The sequence below is a fragment of the Cynoglossus semilaevis genome, chromosome 10 (genome assembly GCF_000523025.1).
Source record: "Cynoglossus semilaevis isolate Cse_v1.0 chromosome 10, Cse_v1.0, whole genome shotgun sequence".
NCBI classification, from domain to species: Eukaryota; Metazoa; Chordata; class Actinopteri; order Pleuronectiformes; family Cynoglossidae; genus Cynoglossus; species Cynoglossus semilaevis.
Genome location: NC_024316.1, coordinates 13,862,074 through 13,883,625, shown reverse-complemented (window position 1 = coordinate 13,883,625; position 21,552 = coordinate 13,862,074). Strand labels below are relative to the sequence as shown.

Below are 21,552 nucleotides of genomic sequence, written 5' to 3'. Positions count from 1 at the left end.
GTTCTTGTTCTTGTTCTTGTTCTTGTTCTTGTTCTTGTTCTTGTTCTTGTTCTTGTTCTTGTTCTTGTTTTTGTTCTTGTTCTCGTTCTCGTTCTTGTTCCTGGTTGGTCGTTCTTGTTCTTGTTCTTGTTCTTGTTCCTGGTTGGTCCCAGGTATGTTGTGTTGTAAATATATATGGAGCTGTTGGAATGTTGAATGTGTTTTGCTTCAGTTTGGTTCAACTCATCATACATATGAAAGTGTAGTATGAACCACCTGCATGATACAAGATGGCTGCCATGACTGAATGGGATTTCTGAAAATTAGTTTGTAGGAAACGCTCTTTTTCTTTATACTTCTACTTCCCTTCTCTTCACCTGCAACACTGTTGGTCGTACTGATATGTTTCCACTGTTCACCAACTGGGAAACAAAAACAGGTCAGTGAACAAACAAAGAAAATCCACTGTTTCATGGTCTCAGCTGAACAGGGAAGAGCAACACTGTGGCTGAATGCACACGTTGTTGTTGATTATGTAATAACAAGGATTATGTTGGATTTCTCTCTGTTGTGTGTATAATGAAGTACTAGAAATGTGTGTGTGTGCGTGTGTGTGTGTGTGTGTGTGTGTGTGTGTGTGTGTGGTCGTCCCCATAGGCCATTAGGTGTTAATTCCACTTTGTCTGAGCCGCTGTATTCAGGCTTTAATGAATAAATAATTACAAAGGCAAATGTCTCTGCTGATACGTTGTTGCCATGGTAACAGAGCTAAATAATGATGCCCTGCCTCAGTATCTCTGAGGGCGTGGAAGTGTGAGCGTCTACATGGAGCAAAGTAATGCACAGTATGATGGGGTTATTATTTATGTCCCAAACTTCATCACCGTCATCAGTCAGTGTTTTCAGCTGTTTAGACCATAAATGTTTACTGTATGTAATATTTATTATAAATTTGATTGCACTTCCCATATGCACGTTTACATGGATGACAGTGTCATTAGTTTCTATATGCAAAAAATCACTATCATATAAAAAGTCATTAGTTTCTATATGCAAAAAATCATTATCATATAAAAAATATAAATATATGTGTATATATAGGGCTGCCAAATGATGAAAATATTTCTCAATCTAAAGCTCTTATCTAAAATAATGTAGTTCCTGTCAATTGATTTGGAAATCGTGTCAGTTTGTGTCAGCTGTGGACCTAAAATTGGTATTTTTAAGCTTGAGGTTCTTTGGTGAAACAAAAACGCACTGAGAAGTGGACAGAGTTGTTAAACATATTCTGATGTGATTCATTTCGCAATTTAATTTCCCTGGTAAATTTTGACAGTCCATATATATAATTATATGTGTGTAAAAAAATAAATAAATAATCAGCACCACAGAACTAATAGACCATATCAATCAATGTCACTTTTGCTTTATTTCAGCTGCGATTCTTTATAATTATCAGACCATTTATTATTCATACCTCGTTAATATTAAATGTCTTTGTTCTGCTTAGAAATAAAATATTAAACAGCAATTACTTTAAAAAGGAATCTTGGATCTAAAACAAAAAAATCCAAACTTATAGAGTCATAATCAGACACAAAACTCTGACGACATGTTTGACTGGGTTACACTTGCTCAACAGGAGTTTTACTTTCATTACAAATCAAAAAAAAGAGAAATAAAGCCATAAATTAGAACAGAGACGAAGGTGGAAGTTGGAATTGGAATAACATTGACAGTTTGAGAAAAGACTGCATTTAAAAAATATATATAAATAAAAGAAAAAGAGTATACGTAATTAGAATGCCAAACACATACAACAGAGAAACAGAAAGAACACGTCTGAGAGGCAAAGTAATACAAGCACTGCCACAGGAGCAGGATTGGAATAGATTAGATTTTATTGATCTAACACTGAGCACATTCACCTGTTACCTCAGAGAAAAGTCCAAAACTGGTGTGTGTGTGTGTGTGTTTGTATTTCTATACTTGTGGGGACAGGTTAATGAAAATGTACTGTTCTACATTTGTTCGTACGAGGACATTTTGCAAGTTAAAATTTGTGTGAAGTATGGATTCAAATTTAAGTGAGATTAAAGTTTAGATAACGATTTAGAATAGTTATGGCGCTGCGGAAGTTTGATCAGAAATACAAAAGTGCAACTTAGAGTTTTTTCTTGGTGTTTGTTTTCTTTTTGTGGAGGAAATGTGTCAAATAATACATGCAAGTGCAATGGTTCAGTTTGCTTATACGACATACGACGATACAGTTATACATTATAGAATGGAAAGTTTCTTTCCCTTTAAACGTTCATATGTCAACGTGTCATTTATTTTAATTAAAACACAAGCGACAGTCCTTTTCAAAAACAAATTGTTTTTTCCCCGATCGTCTTTCACAGTGGACCTCAAATGAATTATTAATCGTAACCTACACTGAACCTTGACCCACTCAGTTCGGACTTTTGCTCTCACCTAGCGTCGGCTTCCGTCCTCCGTGAAAGGTTAAGCGCCGTTGTTAATAGGATGAAATGATACGTTTGGTTTTAACGTTTCCAGGCATTTAAAAAATATTCATACTGGTAATATAGAAACAGAGGGTAGTAAAAGTCATCCAGTGACATTTTCAAAGGTGAGGTATTCCTGAGCAGCCATTGAATACTCACCACTAACAGCTAGGAAGTGATTGTTCCTTGACCTTTTGTTGTACGGCTCAGTCTGCAGCAGGATCCGCTCCGAGGCGGCAGCACTCCATCTGAAACACTGTTAATCATAAACCAAGTCCTGGAGAGTCTCATGAATGTACACAATGCTTTTTCTTATGTAAAGAGTTACTTTGTTTTTAAGACAACAAGCAACGTTGGTAAAACGCTAACAGCAGTTTAGTCCATACCAAGAGAAAAAAGCACTTTGGTTTTGTCACAGCAGTGGTCCGAACGCTGAATGAGTTTTTGCACCAAATGCCCCTCTGAGGTCAACCACAACAGTGATGGGGGATTAGAAGGAATACAACCCTCAACCATTTTTCAGGTCAAGAAGTAATTTCACCACTGCCTCACTCAAGGCTTGGTTATTGCTGCTCCATTTTTTTTACAGTGATGTAGACACACATGGTGTGTAATGAAAACCTACATGACAAGTCATTTTTGAGGGGTTCACTATAAATAGTAACAGCATCATTTTCACCGCAGGCACGGGGGGGAAAGTGGAGCAATCTGTGCCAGAAGAATAAGATGAGCTTCAGTATAGAAATGATGAGTCAATCTACAGTCATGTTAGCGGAGTTCATTACACATCTGAAATCACAACGATGAGACTGCATTGGTTGCCCTTTGACCCTTTTATGAAAGAGAATCATTTCCCTGCAGGGATCAATAACAACATTATGGTTGCGGTTTTTTTTTTTTCCCTAGGTTTAAACCTATCTGCTGGTTTATTATCCCCACTCCCGCCCTCTGGGGAACAAACTCACATCCACAGCATTTTTTATGAAAGGCATAAAATTCACATCCCTGTCAAGTAGGTTATTACAGAACTTCACAGTGTTTTTGATCAATGTTTAGAGCAGCGAGATAATGGTGCCTGGGCTGCAGCTCCCATCTTTACTGGCGACACCCACATACTATATTGTATCCACTGGCAACTGTGTCGGACGCATTAGAGAAAAAACATCCACCAAATGGAATAATAGATCAACTTTTCAAAGGTTTTTCGTTTTTCCACTTTCTTTGATCTGGCTCAAGTCTGACTATTTGTGCTGTTTTTGGTGCATTGTGGGTAAATGTGTGTCTGTGTGCAGCCATATTTTTGCACTCTTGTAAATACAATATAAAAAAAGAGGTCATTTGTATAAATGTGTCGTGTTTCTGACAGAACCATTAGGTACAAAAACACATTCCAGCCTTTGGTGGTTGCGGAAACAAATCAATATGCATTATTTAAAAATCTTTTTTTTTTTTAGTTTTTTTCTTTACAACAAAGTAACAGTTGGATTTGTGCTGCTAATACGGCACATGAAACTAGAACAATCAACAACGGATGGACGTTGGAAAACTGTTCCATAATTTCAACTGTCATATAAAGACAAAAAAAAGTTGTTTTTTTTTTGTCTTTATATGACAGTGTTTTGGGTTGTTTTTTGGTAGATTTGCTGATATCTGTTTTACCCTTGTCAGTCTGTTATTGTATAAATGACTCGTTGGCTCATAAACTAGAAATATCTTTTGTCTCTGATCCCATTTTGTGTTTTTCTTCTCTGTACCTCTTTACAGCAGTGTTATAATTATAACATAATTATAATAATCAAAGCACTCTTCTTGTCTCAAGTGTCATGGTTCATGTTTTTCCTGTCACACTTACTGGTCTTCGTCATCATGTAGCATCAACAGATGCAGGTTGTTTTTGTTTCTCCAGCTCTCGCTGCATGGTGTCTGTCATTAGCCTCAGTGCTTGATGGGCAACAGTATTTCCATAAGATTAGAGGAGTAGTATTCACACACTGCTTACACTGTTGCTCGTTATATTATAAGGTATTTAACTGACATGTTTATTTTTGGTCAACATAATGGTTTTATTCACGTTTATCACAATCTGTTGATCTGTTTGTGGACGTACAGATTTTCCTTGACGTCAACATTGTTTGTCAGTCAAATTCCCAATGTGTCACTTCTTCATTATTTTCTCTCTTTCTCTTTTTTTTTTCTCTAATATTCTCTTCTGTTGTCTTTGTCTCTAATGTATCCAGGCATTGAGTGTATTGTGGTTTTACCTGAACCAAGGAGTCACTGGGATCCTGTGTTTGGTACCTGTGTCTTCCTCTTCTCCTTCCTCATCCCTGTGGCCATTATCAGCATCTGCTACAGTTTGATGGTCAAGCGCCTACGCAGTGTCCGCATCCTGTCCGGTTCCAAGGAGAAAGACCGCAACCTGCGACGTATCACCAGGATGGTCCTCGTGGTGGTGGCAGTTTTTGTCGTCTGTTGGACGCCCATCCAGATAATGGTTCTGGCTGAGTCTCTGGGCTTCAACCTGAGCAGCGTGTTCACGCTGGTGCTGATGCACTTCTGCATCGCCTTGGGCTACGTCAACAGCAGCCTGAATCCTGTTCTCTACGCGTTCCTGGATGAGAACTTCAAGCGCTGCTTCAGGGAGTTCTGCCACCCCTCGCCGTTTCATCTGGACACGCAGCAGTCCGGCAGGATGAGGAGCATTGCCAGGGAGGTGGCCGCGGCCTACAGCTGCAAGGCTGGAGATGGTGTTGGGCCTGGTGGAGGGACACCTAATCCAGCATGACTAGGCGTGGAGCTTCCCTTGATGGGGGTTGACCCCCCACAGAGAGGGGAAAACCAGGCGACGGGGAACTCCAACACAGAATTAACACAGATTACAGCGCTCTAGCAACACGAGCCCTCCCGCCCCCCAACTAGAAGACTTGCCTGGGGCGGGGGGGAGGAAGATGAAGAAGATGGGTCTGAGAGGAAAAGAATCTAGGATTTAGGAATGGGTCTGAGAGGAAAAGAATCTAGGAACAGGCGTCAGATGGACTTTAGGCTGGTCATATATAAAAAGACTATATTATGGTAAATGTATGATTTTAAAGGCTCGATGGTATGAGGTTTGACTTGATGATACAAGGCGTAGCTTAATCAAACCTGGATCGTGGGTTCTAGAACAGGTGAGGCCTTTAAATCCATGTAGGAAGTGATCGGGACTGAGCTACAGATTGGAGATTTATATATTGATTCAAATGTGAAAAAAAAAACAAAAGAATTGAAGGCATTTGCAGCAGCTCCAAAAATCTTTTTTTTGATGTCAGCTGCTCCAAGTTCAGAAGAACATCCTGTTGATGCCTGGTCAGCAGACAGTTCTTAGTCTGTGAGGGAACTTCAAATGGAAATAGAAGAAGGAGTTGCTGAAACCAAATCTCTAACCACCATTCGTCGTGCAGGTGCCTGAGGAAAGACTACGAAGAGTTTGCTTGTGTTGTCTTTGTAATCACAAGTGTGACAAAGGTTTATTGTTTTGAGAAATTTGTCTGAAAGACTCTCTAACAGAGCGGGGAATCGAACCTCTACACTACTACAGTATGTGTTACATATTTGAGTGGACTCTTCTAAAAGAGTTTTAAAAAAAATGTATTTGCTGCTGAGCCTATTAAGAACTAACGTAGGTACACAACAGTGTGATGTGATATTTCAAACTGTGGAGGGTTGGTTATACATTTCAAAAAAGTTTTTTCTTTGAATGTCTCTTCAACTGAACCTGGTCGTAGGAATGATTTTTTTTTTTTTTTATATCTGTACAAGTTGACGTAAAAATCGTAATACACAAAATCCCTTTTGTGATTTCAGTGTTCAGACGTTTGTGTAGTGTAGGTGGGTGGCAAGGGTCAGAGTTTGTAACCAAAAAATTTAAAAACTAAAAAAACAAGGGATGTGGAAGATGAACAAGGGAATTACCTTCATTTGTTTGTGGCTTAAACTTCAAAAGTTTACCTTAAACAAACCTTAGAGTAAACTTCACCTGGTAAACAGTGCAACCGTGGAACAGGCCTTTTCAAATGATCGCTTTAAGCACTTGGGCAACATGAGATGCCTTACAAATCTGAAGGTCGAGAATTGTCGAGAACTTTCAGTGTTTCAAGACGACTGTAGGAACAAACAGTATACACACAACAGAGCTGCATTTTGTACTGCTGAAGAAAATATCACATGTACTGCAACCTTCCGAGTCATTTTTAGTGGTTTTCACTTCCCAGTGACTCAGCTGAGAACAGGACAAAACAAAGATCTTGGATGACTTTAAGGCCTGGGGTGCAGCGTCCTGCTGGTCCTCTTACATCCAAACAGACCGTGTGTGTTGGTGCTGACAGGGAACCAGCCACAGGGCCATGCTCACTGTTGTTTCTTGACACAATTAGAGTTCCAAGTGATTGAGATAAATGTATCTCCATCTGCATTCAGTTGTTAGGACCACTTAATAAAAGGACCTAAAAGTTTACCCGTCTCATTTAGAGGGTAATGTAACTTCGTTCCGGCAGCTACAGAGAGTAGATGCTCTGTGTTGTTAGCTGCAGTGAAATAGCTGTTTAAAAAAAACAAAACTATTTTTTTCCGACACTGAGGCAGCAGTGTGTTAGACAAAACTTAATAAAAGGACCTAAAAGTTTACCAGTCTCATTTAGATGATGATTTTTTTTCCGACACTGAGGCAGCAGTGTGTTAGACAAACGTGGTACGGGGGCTCCTCGGTGTACGCGTTTCGTGGTTGCGTGACTATCTCCTATGTATCTCCTTGTTACATCATTCTGACAGACGGTGACGTGGTACGGGGGCTCCTCGGTGTACGTGTCCTCAACCTTTGGTGTTTAGTAGGTGAGCAAATGAATATGTTGTCTATAAATTCGCAAGATTGTGCAACATTCTGTCTTTCATTTGTGTGGTTTGTCCTAGATCATGATGTTACCACTGTGTTAGCATAGATGAGTGTTAGTTCCGACCTACGTCGAAAATTAAGTCACGTAGCACCATGGGAACGGAAGTCCGAGGACACCCTATCAAAACCAAAGAAGCCTCTAGTCAACGTCTTAGTTCAAAGTCCAGCTTCTCCTGAGTTAACAGGGGCACCAGTGTGTTTCTTCAGCGGTACAATCACACAGGGTTCTCACAGTACCAATCGGGCTTCATTAAGCTGTGGGACATCAAAGAAAAATGATGTGAAAAGTTTTGCTTTGAAATCTAGTGGTTGGTTGCCTGGGGTTTTCTAGTCACTGAGGTGGGAATGTTTACACTTGGTGGGGTTTTAACTGTGGAATACTTTTTACTCTGAGCACTACAGTGGCAAAGCAGGAGGAAGGGGTCACAGCAGTGGTTGGACCCCACTCCAAGGGACAAAGGGGCTCTATCTAGATCTCACTATATATATATATATATTTCTATGTATTTTCTCTCTCTCTCTCTCGCTCTCTCTCTCTATCTCTACCTTTCTAACTGTTCTTTATATTGTCTTTAAGTGGAAGTCATCCCATGAACAGCCTGGACAGTTTCAGAAACCACTCACAGCTTTTCAAATCATAGAAAAAAAAAGAAAAAAAACACTTTTAATCTTATCTAGCTTCACTTGTTATCCCAAAGTTAATTTTACTGTTGTTCATGAAAAAATTTTTTTTTTTTTTTTCAAAAATTGATTTTCTAATTTTTACTGACATTGGATACGTTTGTTCATATAACAATATGACCATGTTACAACTTCTATATCTAAACCCACTGTTATACAAACATAGTTTTCATGATGTAGTTAGTACTGATAATATCCAGGCTTCTGTTTGTTTTTTACTCCAGTCGTATTTGACTGTTTTTTTTTAACTCCATCTCTGAGTGGATGAATGTGTTTGTGAGACTCAGTGAGTTTATGTTGCATCTGTTTTATGTTTACTAATGTTATTTGTTCTCATTTTACTTGATAGGACTACGTCTATGAACTTTGCCTTAAATATCAAGTGAAGTCTGTTTGTGTACCTTGCTCTCTACAGTAGCTAGCTACAAAAAACGTTCTAGTTTCTACTCGTGCTTCAAGGTTAGTTTGTACGCAATCCAGAACTGTGTTCGTACAGCTTTTGCGAAGAGAACTAATTAGACTGATATTTGTTTTATTGGCTTTTCTATGATGTACTATTCACATCTAACACCTGCTAGCAGGCCAGCGAGCTAGCTTTGAATGTGTTCCTTTAAACAAAACAAGAAAAAAACACAAAAAAACTACAAAGCGACTGACTGTTTTCTTGTGGTAATTGGTTGTTGTGTAATCTAACACTACGTGGGTGCTTGCTGAGTTATTACGTATTTCATGTTGTACACTGGAGAGCCTTTAGCATCGGTAGCAATCGTTACGCAGTTGCTCTGATAAGTAGGAGAGGCTCCTTTTAAAGTGTCCCCCAGTAATGTTAGCCGACAATTACTCTTTACGTGGTGTTCAGCTTATTCATTGCTTAAAGTAAATGAAGTCCAGTCAACTTTTTTAACTTCCTTTTACTACAGTAGAGTGTGCAATGTTATGCTTAGTCAAAGCTAATGTAAGCCTAGCGTAAATTTCTTTTTCTACACTATTTATGTTGTTATGGAAAAAACACTTTGAAATTGTCTGTAAATTACTCTCATAACTTTAATATGTCTTATATTACAGGTGGGAAATATACCAACACTTTACAGTAAGTGTTTTTTTTTCAGATTTAAATATAAATTTATATATATATGTATATATATATATATACATAGGTATATATACAAATATATATATTGAATTGAGCCGAATAAGTACATTTATAATTCTCTGTTGTTTTTTTTTTTTTTACATCTTGCCTCTTGTTTCTTAACAATTACGTGTGCGCCTTTATATTGAAATAGCTTCATTAATATTGGACACCCTACACTGGCAGACACTGCTTTCACTGTGAAGACAACATTTGTGTTGACTTTAAGATGTTCTTTTTTGGTGCAGCTGTGCGGCTCTTTGTGCTTAACTGTTGCTGTTTGAACTGAAACGCTGCAGTGTTTTGTACTGTATTACTGTTGTTAAGACTGATGTTCGTAGCTAAGCTGTGTACAGAGGACTTGGGGCGAAGTCCCCCAGTCGCACATTGTAAAGTGAGCCTCAGTTGTTAGCTCTGTACAGAACATTTTGTTTGATCATTTAAAAGTACAGAAAATGGCTCTGATCTTCACTGACGTCCAAATTCTTTCTCTTTGTTCTTGGTGTATGAAACAAAGGACACTTTCTGAACAACTGTAATGGAACATATTTATCTCCGTGCTCTCAAATGCAGGGAGATCATTTTTTATCCGTTTACATTTTACAGACCACATGAATGTCAGAGTATAACAAAAAATCTGTTGAAATCCAAAACTAGAAACAAACACACTTCATGGATGTTTTGATGATGACTATTATTGCTATGAAAAAAATGAATGTTTTTTTAATCATAATTATTCATATTTGATTTGTTGCTGTGCAGGATATTGTGTGGTATATAATCATAATCCCTGTGGAGTGCTCGTTGCGTTTTTTCTTGAGTCGTAAAGTGAACAGCTCATAAGGGTGAAACATTTTTACACAATTTTTCTCAAGCCAGAATCTCAAAAGTCGGGTTGTTTTTTTAGCTGTGGTGAGTGGATTGAGATTCTAAAGGTGAGAACTGTTCGTGTCACATGACTTCGACTGTAGCCTCATTACATTGCTGTACTAGTGTGTGCTCTGCAGATGGCAGACTGACGTGACCATGCTAAGCCACTTATAGTCAAAGAATAGAAATATGTTTTGAGCTTGACTTTTAAATTGTATATTTTTCTCTGCCTATAAAATGAAAAAATAAACAATGGATGCAAATGCAAAACCTTTTTTGTCATTATTGTACTGAGGTTCAGGATTTTGCGTTTAGGAATTCAGAGAAAAATGAACAACGGTATAATGGGTTCAGGATTTTGCGTTTAGGAATTCACACAAGATAGATGAGAGAAAAATGAACAACGTGTGTTCATAATGGTTCATGTATACCTGCCACTCAAATTTGATTGGATTTGGTTTGGTGCATGTGGAAAAGTAGAAAAAAAACTAGCAGTGTACGACGGAAACCCCAGTAATACTGTGGTGGACGATTCGTCCTCCATCCAGGAAGTTACACAGTGTGTTATTATGTTGAAGACCAAACAACATGTCGATTTCCCTGACATGCTGTAATTATATCATAATTGACGTGCAGTTTTGTGCAGTTCACCATTTGACCTTTAGCAAAGGTTTTCTCTGGAGTTACCTCAACATATGTTTTCAGTAGTCGTGAAGAACGGAAAAAGGTTAAAGCAATTTTCCCGTGCCATTCTTCAGTCTTCTAGCTGTTTTCACTCTTTGCCTCCACTGTGCTGCGGCGCAGTCGATGTAGTCAACGACATCGTCCAGTTGTTGCTGTTTCCTGAAAGGCTCTTTACGTTTTTCTATTTTGTATTTATTTTACATCGAGGGCGACAGGGACAAAGGCTTCTTCAGTTCTATCTGACCACTAGGAAATTCTGGTATTTAGCCTCAAAGTGGGTGGTACCGTAGCTATGGACTAATTTGTTAGTTTCACCTGAGGGACACTTTTGTCTGGGTGTCCTTTGAAATGAAACTGTGGTCGACGTTATAGGTGGATGAAAGGTCGTGTCTCAAACCACCACCTCTATTGAGAGATGGTTTCTCCAGGTTGACGTAGATGGCTTCCTTCACCCCTCTCTCAAAGCATCTCGTCTTTGTCTTCTCTGGCCAGGATATGTACATCCTCCTCAAGTGTGTCCTTTTGTCCTCAAGATGTAGATGAACAGCTGAGTCCTGCCCTGAGGAGCTGGCTCTTCTGTGTTGTTGCATACGCTTGTACAGTGGTTGTTTGGTTTCCCCAATTACTCCAACACCGTATTGTCAAAATTCATTCATTAGTTCATTCATAGATCTTCCATCTCAAGTCCATCACTCAAGGACAAGGTCCATCCTGGACAGTTTACAGTCACACTGGGCCTCCTCCCAGATGTTGTCTTCGTCGGCCGCCTAGGCATCTTTACTGGCAATTTACTCTTTACTTCTTTTTCCTTTGCAGCTGAGCACTGTTCCGTGGGAACATCTGCTCGGTGCCTGTCATTCTAAGATAGATGTTCTGTACCTTCTGTCTAATTCCCCCTCTTCACTGTTCCAACCTCTGCTCATTTATCTCCATCATCTGTCCAGTGAGCGCTGCTTAAATCCTTTTTATATGCGCTCTTCAAATTCTCCTTCACACCTACTTGTGTTTTCAGAACAGGTGCATGTAGTACAGGTTTCTTTTTAATCCAACCTTGCTTCATTAGCATGTTCCTTTTTAAAGTACTGCACTGCAGTACACGGAAAATGCACCACAAAGTGGAGTGGCTAATAAAATGGTTATAGCCTGACAAAAATGATTTGTTTAGACCCATGAAGCCAACAAAATGTAATTTATTTGTTTTCTTGATGATACATTTACTGTGGGTTTATATATATATATATATGTTTTACTTGTTATTGATGTACTAAGCTAAGTACATCTATGGTACGCAGTAAAAATAATGTAAAAAAAAAAAATCTCCTGCTAACTGACACGGGGAAAGCATCAAGGTTTCCTGTGTAAATCTTTAAGCCTTGATCACATGACCTCGTCTGTGTTGGACAACAACAATAGAAAAGCAAAGCTGAGCCATGAAGCAATTACAGAAACACAATTATAGAACTGAAATCATTTCCAGGCAGCAGCAGTGGGCGTCAATTATCACTCAACACACACACACACACACACACACACACACAGGCAAAAACATTGCCATCACTACGACTCGGGCAAAATTCTCCAAATGCACATCGAGGTTCCAAACAGACAACGGCTGCAAAACATCAGCCAGACACGGGCTCCTAACGAACAGACTCATTAGTTAGTGTGTAATCAGCCTGAGCTGAAATAGAAACAGCTTTGACTAATGACCGTTTACAGGCACAAGGAGCAGGAAGTGATGACGAAAGATGAGTGAGCAGAGAAGGACGGACGGACGGACGGACAGAGTTAGAGACATGAGTTCATTCACTGGCTTCTCTGCTATTATCACAGCTAACTGCTAACTGCTAACTGCTTTTCAGTGTTGTTGAACACTGAGAACACTGTTGTTCAAAAGGGGATTTGGATCAAAAGAAGAGATTCCAGTTTGCTGAAAGTCATTTCTAGAAGGGGATGTCCACTTGTGTTCTTGTCCACTTGTATCTTCATACAGTTGTCCATCTCTGGTCTACGATGTGTACATGATTAGCTCAGATGTTTTCGTAAACGTTTGCTCTTTTTTGTCACTAATTCAATAGTAAGTTTCAGGTTAATCAGCTTCTGTGCTTTAAAAGTAAATAGTCCTCCAGACGAGTCGTACCTGGGAGCACAGACATTTAATCTGCTGCTGAAATATAATCATTAAATATAATGATGTTTAACTGAATTTGTTGAGAGATCACCGAAGCTAATCCATTCCCATTAGGTAAAGATGTCACTGATTTTAGAAACACCTCAGGGATTAAAATATATTTCATTACAAGGAGCTGCGCTCAAAAAGAGTCCCTCTGACAAAACCCTCCATAATCTACCAGCTGCTAAACTGACATTAAAAAGGATTCTGGAATTATCCTGATTTCATTTCAATATTTTAGTTCTTGTAATGTCTCTGTCTTCCTTTTATAAACCAACCATCAGAAAGTCATTTGTTACGCTGAGATACATCATCCAGGTCTCATTGCTTTTCTAGATAACACTAACTCTATCACTCATATCACTATCCTTAGGCCAACCACTAATCTCAATCTCAATCCCAACCCAAAGTCTTACCCAACCTAACCACGCCATAAACCCCTACCCCTGGCCCAAAACCTTACACAAATCGATCCCAACCTTTAACCTTTAACTTTACCGTGACAAACCCTAACCCTACCACTAATCCTAATAGACCTCAAACCCAACTGCTAAATACTTTTTGAGGAAATGACTATTGGTATTTATTACACTGATATGTTTATATGAACAGGTAATTCCAGTATTGACTTTTCCACTCGGTTCATTCATCATCACCGTCTTCTCTGCCTTTCAATAAAGTCACACATTATTCCCTACGGTCGAGCTCCTCATTAGACTTTCATGACTCCTGTCACTGCACATCTACAGGTACGGATTATTGACGGCGGCGGCGGTGTGACATCACAGAATAATTAATTAAAGCCTCTCCAAACAGCTTTACTTTTGTTTGGTTTTGAATAATCGTTGCCTCGTTCGTGCAGCAGTGAGTCGATACCTAATAGCACTGCGTCAAATAAACAGGGCAACATTTTTATGGTCATACAGAATCAATACCAAATACAATACGTTATTTTTTCCTCCTACATCAGTCTGTTCTTTTAAATGGTCCGGTCTGTTCTCCATCACGGATAATGGCCCCAATAATCTCATAACGACCTCGGTTTGAGCTTTCATCCTCGGAAAAACTGCACAGAGGAAAAACCTTTTTCAGAAATATATCCGTTCTCCATCAGCAGCAAATGCATTTGTGGTGACAATGACCCAGAAGTTCTCTCTGGATCACAAACAGTCGGTGTTTGTGTTTGTCTATAAACAGCATTCTGTCGACTTCTCTTTTCTCCTTGAATTCTACGAGATTTAACTACGATGTTTCAACAATCAACGCATCCCGAACTATAAAATAACTAGGGACGTCCGATATTAACTAATCTAATCTAATGTAGTCCATACCCATGTGGTCCAGTTCTAATGTCACCCACGGCGGTCTACATATTCCATACCTTTACTTCTAGTCATTGTCAGTGCAGTGTCCAGACATGTAGTCGAAAACTGCTCAGACAGACCATCAGAGCTGAGAACCACACTGCACTCAGACCCTGCAAAAAACAAAACCAAAGTCCCTGTGAGGATGAGTCTGAGCAGGATCAGCTGGGAAGTGACGAGAGTGGAGAACGGATGACTAACAGCTTCTCCTCCTCCTCGTCTCCTCCTTCAACAGCTCCTCTTCAGTGCCCTTTGATCAAAGCAGCTCATCTGCCAACTGCTCCAGTGAAGTGTTCTCCACTCAGGCCACACAGCCTGGCCGTGTCCTTCAGTGGGACTCTGTGGTCCACGTTAGGACAGAGGTCGCCGACCTCACACACCTGGATCATTTCACCGTCTAACTCTAATTCACCAAGAGCAGCAAAAACATTTCCGCGACTTAAATTAAGGCGAAACAATTTTTTTTTTTTTTTTTTTTGGGTTGTCTCGCATCATGTTTCCCAGGAGTTTACGAATAATGTCTACTGACTTGGGTCGAAGGTTTTTTACTTTTAAAATATGGGTTTGATATTCTGTGTGAACCTTAGACCATTCATCCCATTTGAACAGAATCAGAAGTGCTTATATTGCAGAGCATATGTTGTATATTTCTGTTTTAATTATCTTGCCAAAAAATATATATTGTTTTCAGATCGATCCACCACTGGGAACACGAGGAAACTGTCGGAGAAACAACAAAGAGGTGTTCCTCCTGCCAGAGAAATCTCTGGAAGAACGCTTGTATTGATCATTGGTGTTTGTTATGCACATCAGACGTCCGGGTTCAACACCAAGAATTTAAAGTCAGCAAATGAGTTGAGTTTGGACGACGTGCAGCTCTCAGTGGACCGCTGGGCTTCAAAACAAAGTCTCTGCAGTTTTTTGGATGTCTGGAGACAACGGTTTAAGAACTGACCGTTTGTCTGGCTGTTGTGAATTAAATATGAACCCCACGAAACCAAGACGAGCAATGCTGACTGAAGGAAGAAAGTTAGCTGGAGTGAGGAGAGAACTCCAAAGACTGGAACTGACAAGGGGGAAAAAAAGGAAGAGAAAGAGACGTCAAAGTCTTTAGAAGAAGGAGAAAGAGGAGGAGGAGGAGGAGGAACTCCTTGATACCATATATGACAACAGTACGTTTACCGCTCAAGTCGCTTTTGGTTTAAAATACCTACATATATACAAAACCTGCTAATCCTGTAGTAAATATTACCAAGTCGCTTTTGGTTTAAAATACCTACGTGCTAATCCTGTATTAAATATTAAAAGGGTTCATCATGAGATTTTTAATCTCAGTGGAATTCAACTGGATAAAAGGTAAAAGCAAAACAGCTAGCTTGATTATAATATGACTAAATTCATCAGGCGAAAACTTAGTTATCTGGAGTTAGAGATTAGAGTTATCTGCTCTAAGTTTACATAAACCATAGATGCAAATATTGGAATAGAGATGTTAAAAAAAGTTTTCAATCTTAAAAAGTGTTCTTTAATTCAAACGATGGAACTCGTTGTCGCAGAAATTTCGCAGAAATTTAAATGGCTAATTCTTGTCTGAACGGCCTTTTCTTTATGTAGGGCCTTGAACCAAACTGACACTTTTTATTCTGGCAAAACAGTTTTCTACGTTAGTAATACTGCTGCCTTGAGGCTTTGTTCCTTAAATACTTGCTATGAACAATCAAGGCAAATGGACTCACACAGACACAGTTCAAGCAGCCACACTGGTTCGAGGGCAGCGATGAGTCATCCATTTGTGGTAGACATTCACAGAGTGACTCATCACTTTCCTAATCGTGTAATTTTGTAGCAGCGTCCACGAATTGAGTATCAATTCAGATGAAGTACTTATTTAAACTGGGTAATACTAATTAAGTTGGACTCACAAACACTCCTTCATCAGCCATCTCTCACGGTCCATTCCTTGTTCCTAGTTGCAGGCAGAATTTGGACGGCCCACGGGCTGTGAGTTTGAGACTCCTGTTCTAAACCGTACCCTGAAAGTATGTTACAACAGCAATTCATTCATGTCTTCTCGACCTGGACCATGAAGTGATTTGTAGACCAGTAGCTGAATTTTCCGGTCTGTTCTATAGCTGCCTGGGAACCAGTGTCAGTCGCTCAGACTTAAATTCCAAACCAGCATCTGGTATCAGTGGGATTTACAGGCACGTAGAGGACTTAATTCAAGGAATGAATTCAACGAAATTGTCTAGTAATGAAATTGTAAAGCGTGTACTTGACATCAGATGAGGGATTGTGGCAGCGAGTGTCATATTTTCTATGATCAGATCAAACTGGTGCTGTTTTATTAACCTTTGCAGAGAAAACGCAAAAACCAAACAAACAAAGAGTCATTGAAAAAGTACTTGAATCAATCACGTCCTTTGATCCTTTGAAGCTTTCACACTTGGAGGAGTGTAAAGAGGAAGGGAGCGCGGTACTCAATGGGTTCAAGTATAAAGTTAATAGGTTTCCTAATGAAATGTACTGAAATACGTAAGAGATGAGCTGAAAAAACAAAAGATGATATTAGACAAATCCACAGCATTTGAAAATGACCCTGTGATACGGTATTAGCGACGATTAGCTTGATGACTCCTCCCTCCTATCCACTCCTCGTCATCCTTCTCCTCCTGATTCAGGAGGTGTGTAGCTACGAGGCACCAGAGGAAGAGGTTGACGTGTTTGAAAGGAAGGCGTGTCCTGCGTTTTTGACCTTTATCAACGTCGCCTACTTGGCTGGAGTCACGGTGGAGCTGCCCTGTCACTGCAAACCTAAGCAGGTAGAAATAATGTCAAGTTAAATGTAGGATCAGAATCAGAACCATCTTTACTGTCATCACACAACGTTCAGCAAAAAGGTGGAGAGATTTCCAACCAACGCTCAGGACAAATATAGAGTTCTCAACACTCATAACACAATAGACAGTTATATGGTACCAAGATGTTTTCCTATAATACACTGCAGATGCGAAAGCTAGGTGAACGTTAATATTTACTGCCGGCTCTCTGTGTGGTGAGAGAAATTGTTGTCTGCATTAAAATTTCAGACTCTCCGCTGCTGTGACCTCTGCCATCGATCGGCAGGTCAACATCATTGATTAGCGGCAGCTTTGTTTTGGTCACCTTGCCCTCTGCCTTCCGCAGATCCAATCAGTTGTTTGGTTCTACAGAACACGTGTGGACAGCTTTGAGGAAACCAGAGCCCTGACTGATCACCATGGCAACAAGCTGCTGGACACCAGTAAGGTCCCTCACAGTGGAGACCTGCGGAGTCGATTCTCCATCCGGCTTTTCAGACTGATGATCTTCAGGGCGGGGAGTGCCGACTCTGGACTCTACCTCTGCGGTTCTGCCCATAAAGACTTCTTCTATGCGTACGATGTGGACATCCAGGAGGCACGGAGGCTCAGCTTTAGCCCCAGGTGATAAGAACGGCATGCCAACTGTTGAGAATATCCATTTACTGTGTAAAAACTGTCAAGATCTCTTGACCTGCGACAATATGACATGAAGTGAAGATAAAGTCAAAATGAATTGAAGTAATTTTGACTAAGATTTAATTTATTAAAGAATTTAAGAACGCTGAGTGGTTAGCAAAGCTTTCATTTTCAGGACGTTCTCGTAATCAGTCAGTCCCACTGAACATCCTTTAACGACAAAATCAGTTCTAGCTGTTTCTAATGGGCTGAAGGTAAAACAATGGTCTACGGAAGCCGAGGAAAGTGACGTCTCCTTCTAAGACTCCTGAATCCAGCGATGACTGACCCTTTTGCTAACCTCACCCTATGTTTGCGTTTCTCCTAGCCTTACAAAATTAACTAGCGACAATACGACTGAGAAACCGAGGATCATCTCCACCAAGTCCATGTACCAGGTCTTCACCCACTTCCGTCCGTGGTCGGTGTGTGATCGCTGTGGTGTCCCAGGGGAACAGGTCCGTGCGGGCCTCTGCTACGTCCACTCCAAATACCTGCATGTACGCTACAGACAGACCAATCAGACGGCTGCCTCCTGTGGATCGGGGGCGGTGCCAATGGCTTTTGGCAGCCTCAAGCATGGCCAGGTGGAAGCCGGGTTGGAGGTTAAAAGCTGCCAGGTGACCTGCTCCAATCAAACATCCTCCACCTCAAAACTCTCCACCGTGATGAAGTTTCTTGGTTTCGGGTAAGAAGAGTCGAAACGGAAACATTTCACCTTCAAATATATGTTTAGGTTCATTTCTTTTTTGTTGTTTGGTAGTTCCTCATCGGACCTGGAGTTACCAGTGTTCTTCCTTAACCATCCAGAAGATTCTGTTCTGACCATGGGTTGCCCCGGAGCACAAGCAGACATGGCAGTAGCCTGGGATCGAGGGTCTGAGCCCATATATCGGTCCAAACATTTGTCAGGCGGTAACCTGGGACCTCAGTCTTCCAGGCTGCAGATAGACACCGGACATCACCTGTTGTTCAAACCTGCACAAACCGAGGATTCAGGTAGTGCTGCTCTACCCAACCTTCACCTTGAAACCTTTAACTTCATTGTTTGAGATCCTGTAACTCTTCAAAAGTACCTGTACTGACCGTGTACTTCACACTCAGGTGTTTACTACTGCTGGATTCAGGGTCGGCCGGCTGCTCGGATAAATCTACTGGTTCACGTCCGATTGGGGAAGCGCCGGTCAGTGATGTCACACCCAGAATTTCCCAGAGCTGTCAAGACCGTGCTAATATCGTACGCTGTCATGGTTGGTGTGTTTTTGTTGCTGGTTTTGGGCAGAGCCGTGATGAGGCACAGACGAGACTCTACAGTAAATCATTTGGATTAAACACAAACAGTACATGTAGGTGCAATATATTTGACAGTCGGGTGGCTGAGGCAAGTGAGCGATCATCAACCCTTAAAGTTTCCATTTGGCTTACATTTTCCTGATAATGGTTATTCGAACACATTGTTTATTCTTGCATAGCATTTGTAAGGTTATTTTGAGCATTTTAGAGAAGAGGCTTCTAACAGGTAGCCTGTGATCAGTGGGATGGTGAAAAACATGAAGCTGTCATCCTATCACCTGGGATAAAAGTACAGCCAGAGTCAAACTCTTTGCCATCACCTGACCTCGTTCACACATATAAACTTCACACAGCACATGTTCACATACTCCATACTCCACAGCAGGCCACATGCTGGTTCGGTGTGGTTTGTAATGAAGTGTCACACCTGGATATTGAAGCACCTGCAGGTGTTGAAGTGTCACTTGAAAACCTCGGTGCAGCCCAAGAAGAGCAGCAGGGAGAAGATCCAGGTTCTCTTCAGACCCAGACATCAGGTGGCTCCTCATTAAGTTGTCTTTCCAAACCTGAGAGCCGCAGGGATAAGCACCCCGACACCTCCTCCAGCTGTGGCCTCCTCTTCGTTCTCCTCCTCACCTCATCCTCTCTCCATTTCCTGCACCGTGGGTCTGCGCTGACCCAGTCGTGGCCTCCGGCGATCGCACAGTGGATTCACTGAAAGATGAGACGACCTGTAGGTGGCTGAGACGGACAAACACATTTTATGTTTTTAATTAATTTAAAAAAAAAAGAAAAGCTATTTATGCTGTAGTTTGCAGACTTGTTCTGCAGGGTTTCCTTCAATAAAGAAGACATAAAATCACAAATCCATGTTATTTCCCGACAAAAAAAAAGGCAACACCATTTTACAAAACATAGACTCGAGTATTTTTGATCTTTTTTTCGAAAGCAGACAGAAATACTGAAGACAACAGTGTCTGTCTTTCAAATATATGTTTCTGCCCTTCAAACTTTACTATCAGCTTTTCCTAAATTTTGAATTATGATGTTCTGGAGGACTTTTTTCCTCTGTCCTAATCCATTCCTCTTCACGTCTCATCCCCTGGACGGCGAGTCGTGCTGATTTGCCGCATATCTTTATACAGTGAAGGAGGAACTGATTTTCAGTTGGACTGAGGAGGAGCCCAGTGTGAGTGTGGACGGTCAGCAGAACTCCAGCTCTCAGAGCTGATGCCAGACTCGCTGCTCTGTGGGCGTGGACGTTCAGTCGAATGAGCTGACACAGATCTGCAGCAACGCAGGAACATTCCACTGTACCTCATTCACCCGTGATCGATTCCTCAGATTTGATCTTATGTTTAGCTTTAGAAGTTAGAAAATGTTTTTTTATCACAAAAATATTGAACATTTTAAAACAATTATTTACTTTAAAATACCGCAATATAGCAAAACTCTTGCAAGATTGGAATAAAAAAAATATCCGCAATGTAGTGAGGGAGTGAAAGGTGAACCACAAAGTAGCGATGGATTATATTAAAATATGTATTTCATGCTTGTTATTTTCACACTGACAGCCGCTAGAGGGCACTCTAGGCTTGTGTGCCAGTATCTGCTACTCCTGTACCATTGGAGATTTACATGTTCCTTATTGCCACACTGACAGCCACTAGAGGGCACTGTTGCGACCTTTACTCTGCAGCGACTTATAGTCCAGAAAATACGGTAATAATTTGAATGAACCAAGTTTTATTCAAGTAACGTGTCTGGGAAACATTTTCTCTAAGTCAAAATACCCAAACAGCTTTGGTTTTTGTTTTAAATGCTCCTGTTAAATGACAAGTTACAAGTTACCCTCGGCCACAGAGGCACCAGGCCACTTCATTTGTCCAATTACCAACTCCCTCCCTGCCCCCCCCCCCCTCATTATTAGCTGGTTTACCTGCCAGGTTGCTGAGGGAGAAGAAGATGAAGAGGACAAATCTGGACCACACACCAGTCATTAATCACCTCGTTCACACCTACTAAACAGGGAAACGCGACGCCACCTGTCTGCAGGAAGAATAATGAACAGAGGTTGATTTCCTGACCTTGTTTTTTCGTACAAATACAGACAGGACATGGACTTTTTTCCACACCTATTCTGACGTTTCTGTTTACCCAGATATGGATGCACTCGTTTATGTGTGTGTGTGTGTGTGTGTGTGTGTGTGTGTGTGTGCGTCCTGATCAATTCGCCGCAGTTGTCTTATTTTTGACAGATATAATTAGCAATAACACGCACATCCTTCATTTGACGGTGGGAGAAGAAAATCAATTTGAAACGGTTAAAATTCTCGCTGCGTTGGTTTCATATTGATTAACCTTTTTTTTTGTTTGTTTGTTTTAAAGTGAGGATGTGTTAAATTGCAGTACAGTGAAATAACT

At 40.6% G+C, this 21,552-nt stretch overlaps 2 protein-coding genes across 2 annotated transcripts in view; both read left to right on the top strand.

Moving 5' to 3' along the window:
* Positions 1 to 5,472, top strand: part of oprl1 (opiate receptor-like 1) — a 38,972-nt gene extending 33,500 nt beyond the window's left edge. Inside the window, exon 6 of the mRNA XM_008318934.3 lies at positions 4,724 to 5,472. Coding sequence (XP_008317156.1) covers positions 4,724 to 5,271 — 548 coding nt within the window. The 3' untranslated portion in view covers positions 5,272 to 5,472. The remainder of the gene's footprint in view (positions 1 to 4,723) is intronic.
* Positions 5,473 to 15,938: 10,466 nt separating this feature from the next.
* LOC103385148 (Ig-like V-type domain-containing protein FAM187A) lies at positions 15,939 to 19,906 on the top strand. Its single transcript, XM_008318933.2, has 5 exons — positions 15,939 to 17,139; positions 17,504 to 17,781; positions 18,164 to 18,523; positions 18,599 to 18,834; positions 18,940 to 19,906. Exons 1-5 carry the CDS (start codon positions 16,948 to 16,950, stop codon positions 19,164 to 19,166), a joined length of 1,293 nt encoding a protein of 430 aa, XP_008317155.1. The 5' UTR covers positions 15,939 to 16,947; the 3' UTR covers positions 19,167 to 19,906.
* Positions 19,907 to 21,552: the final 1,646 nt, after the last annotated feature.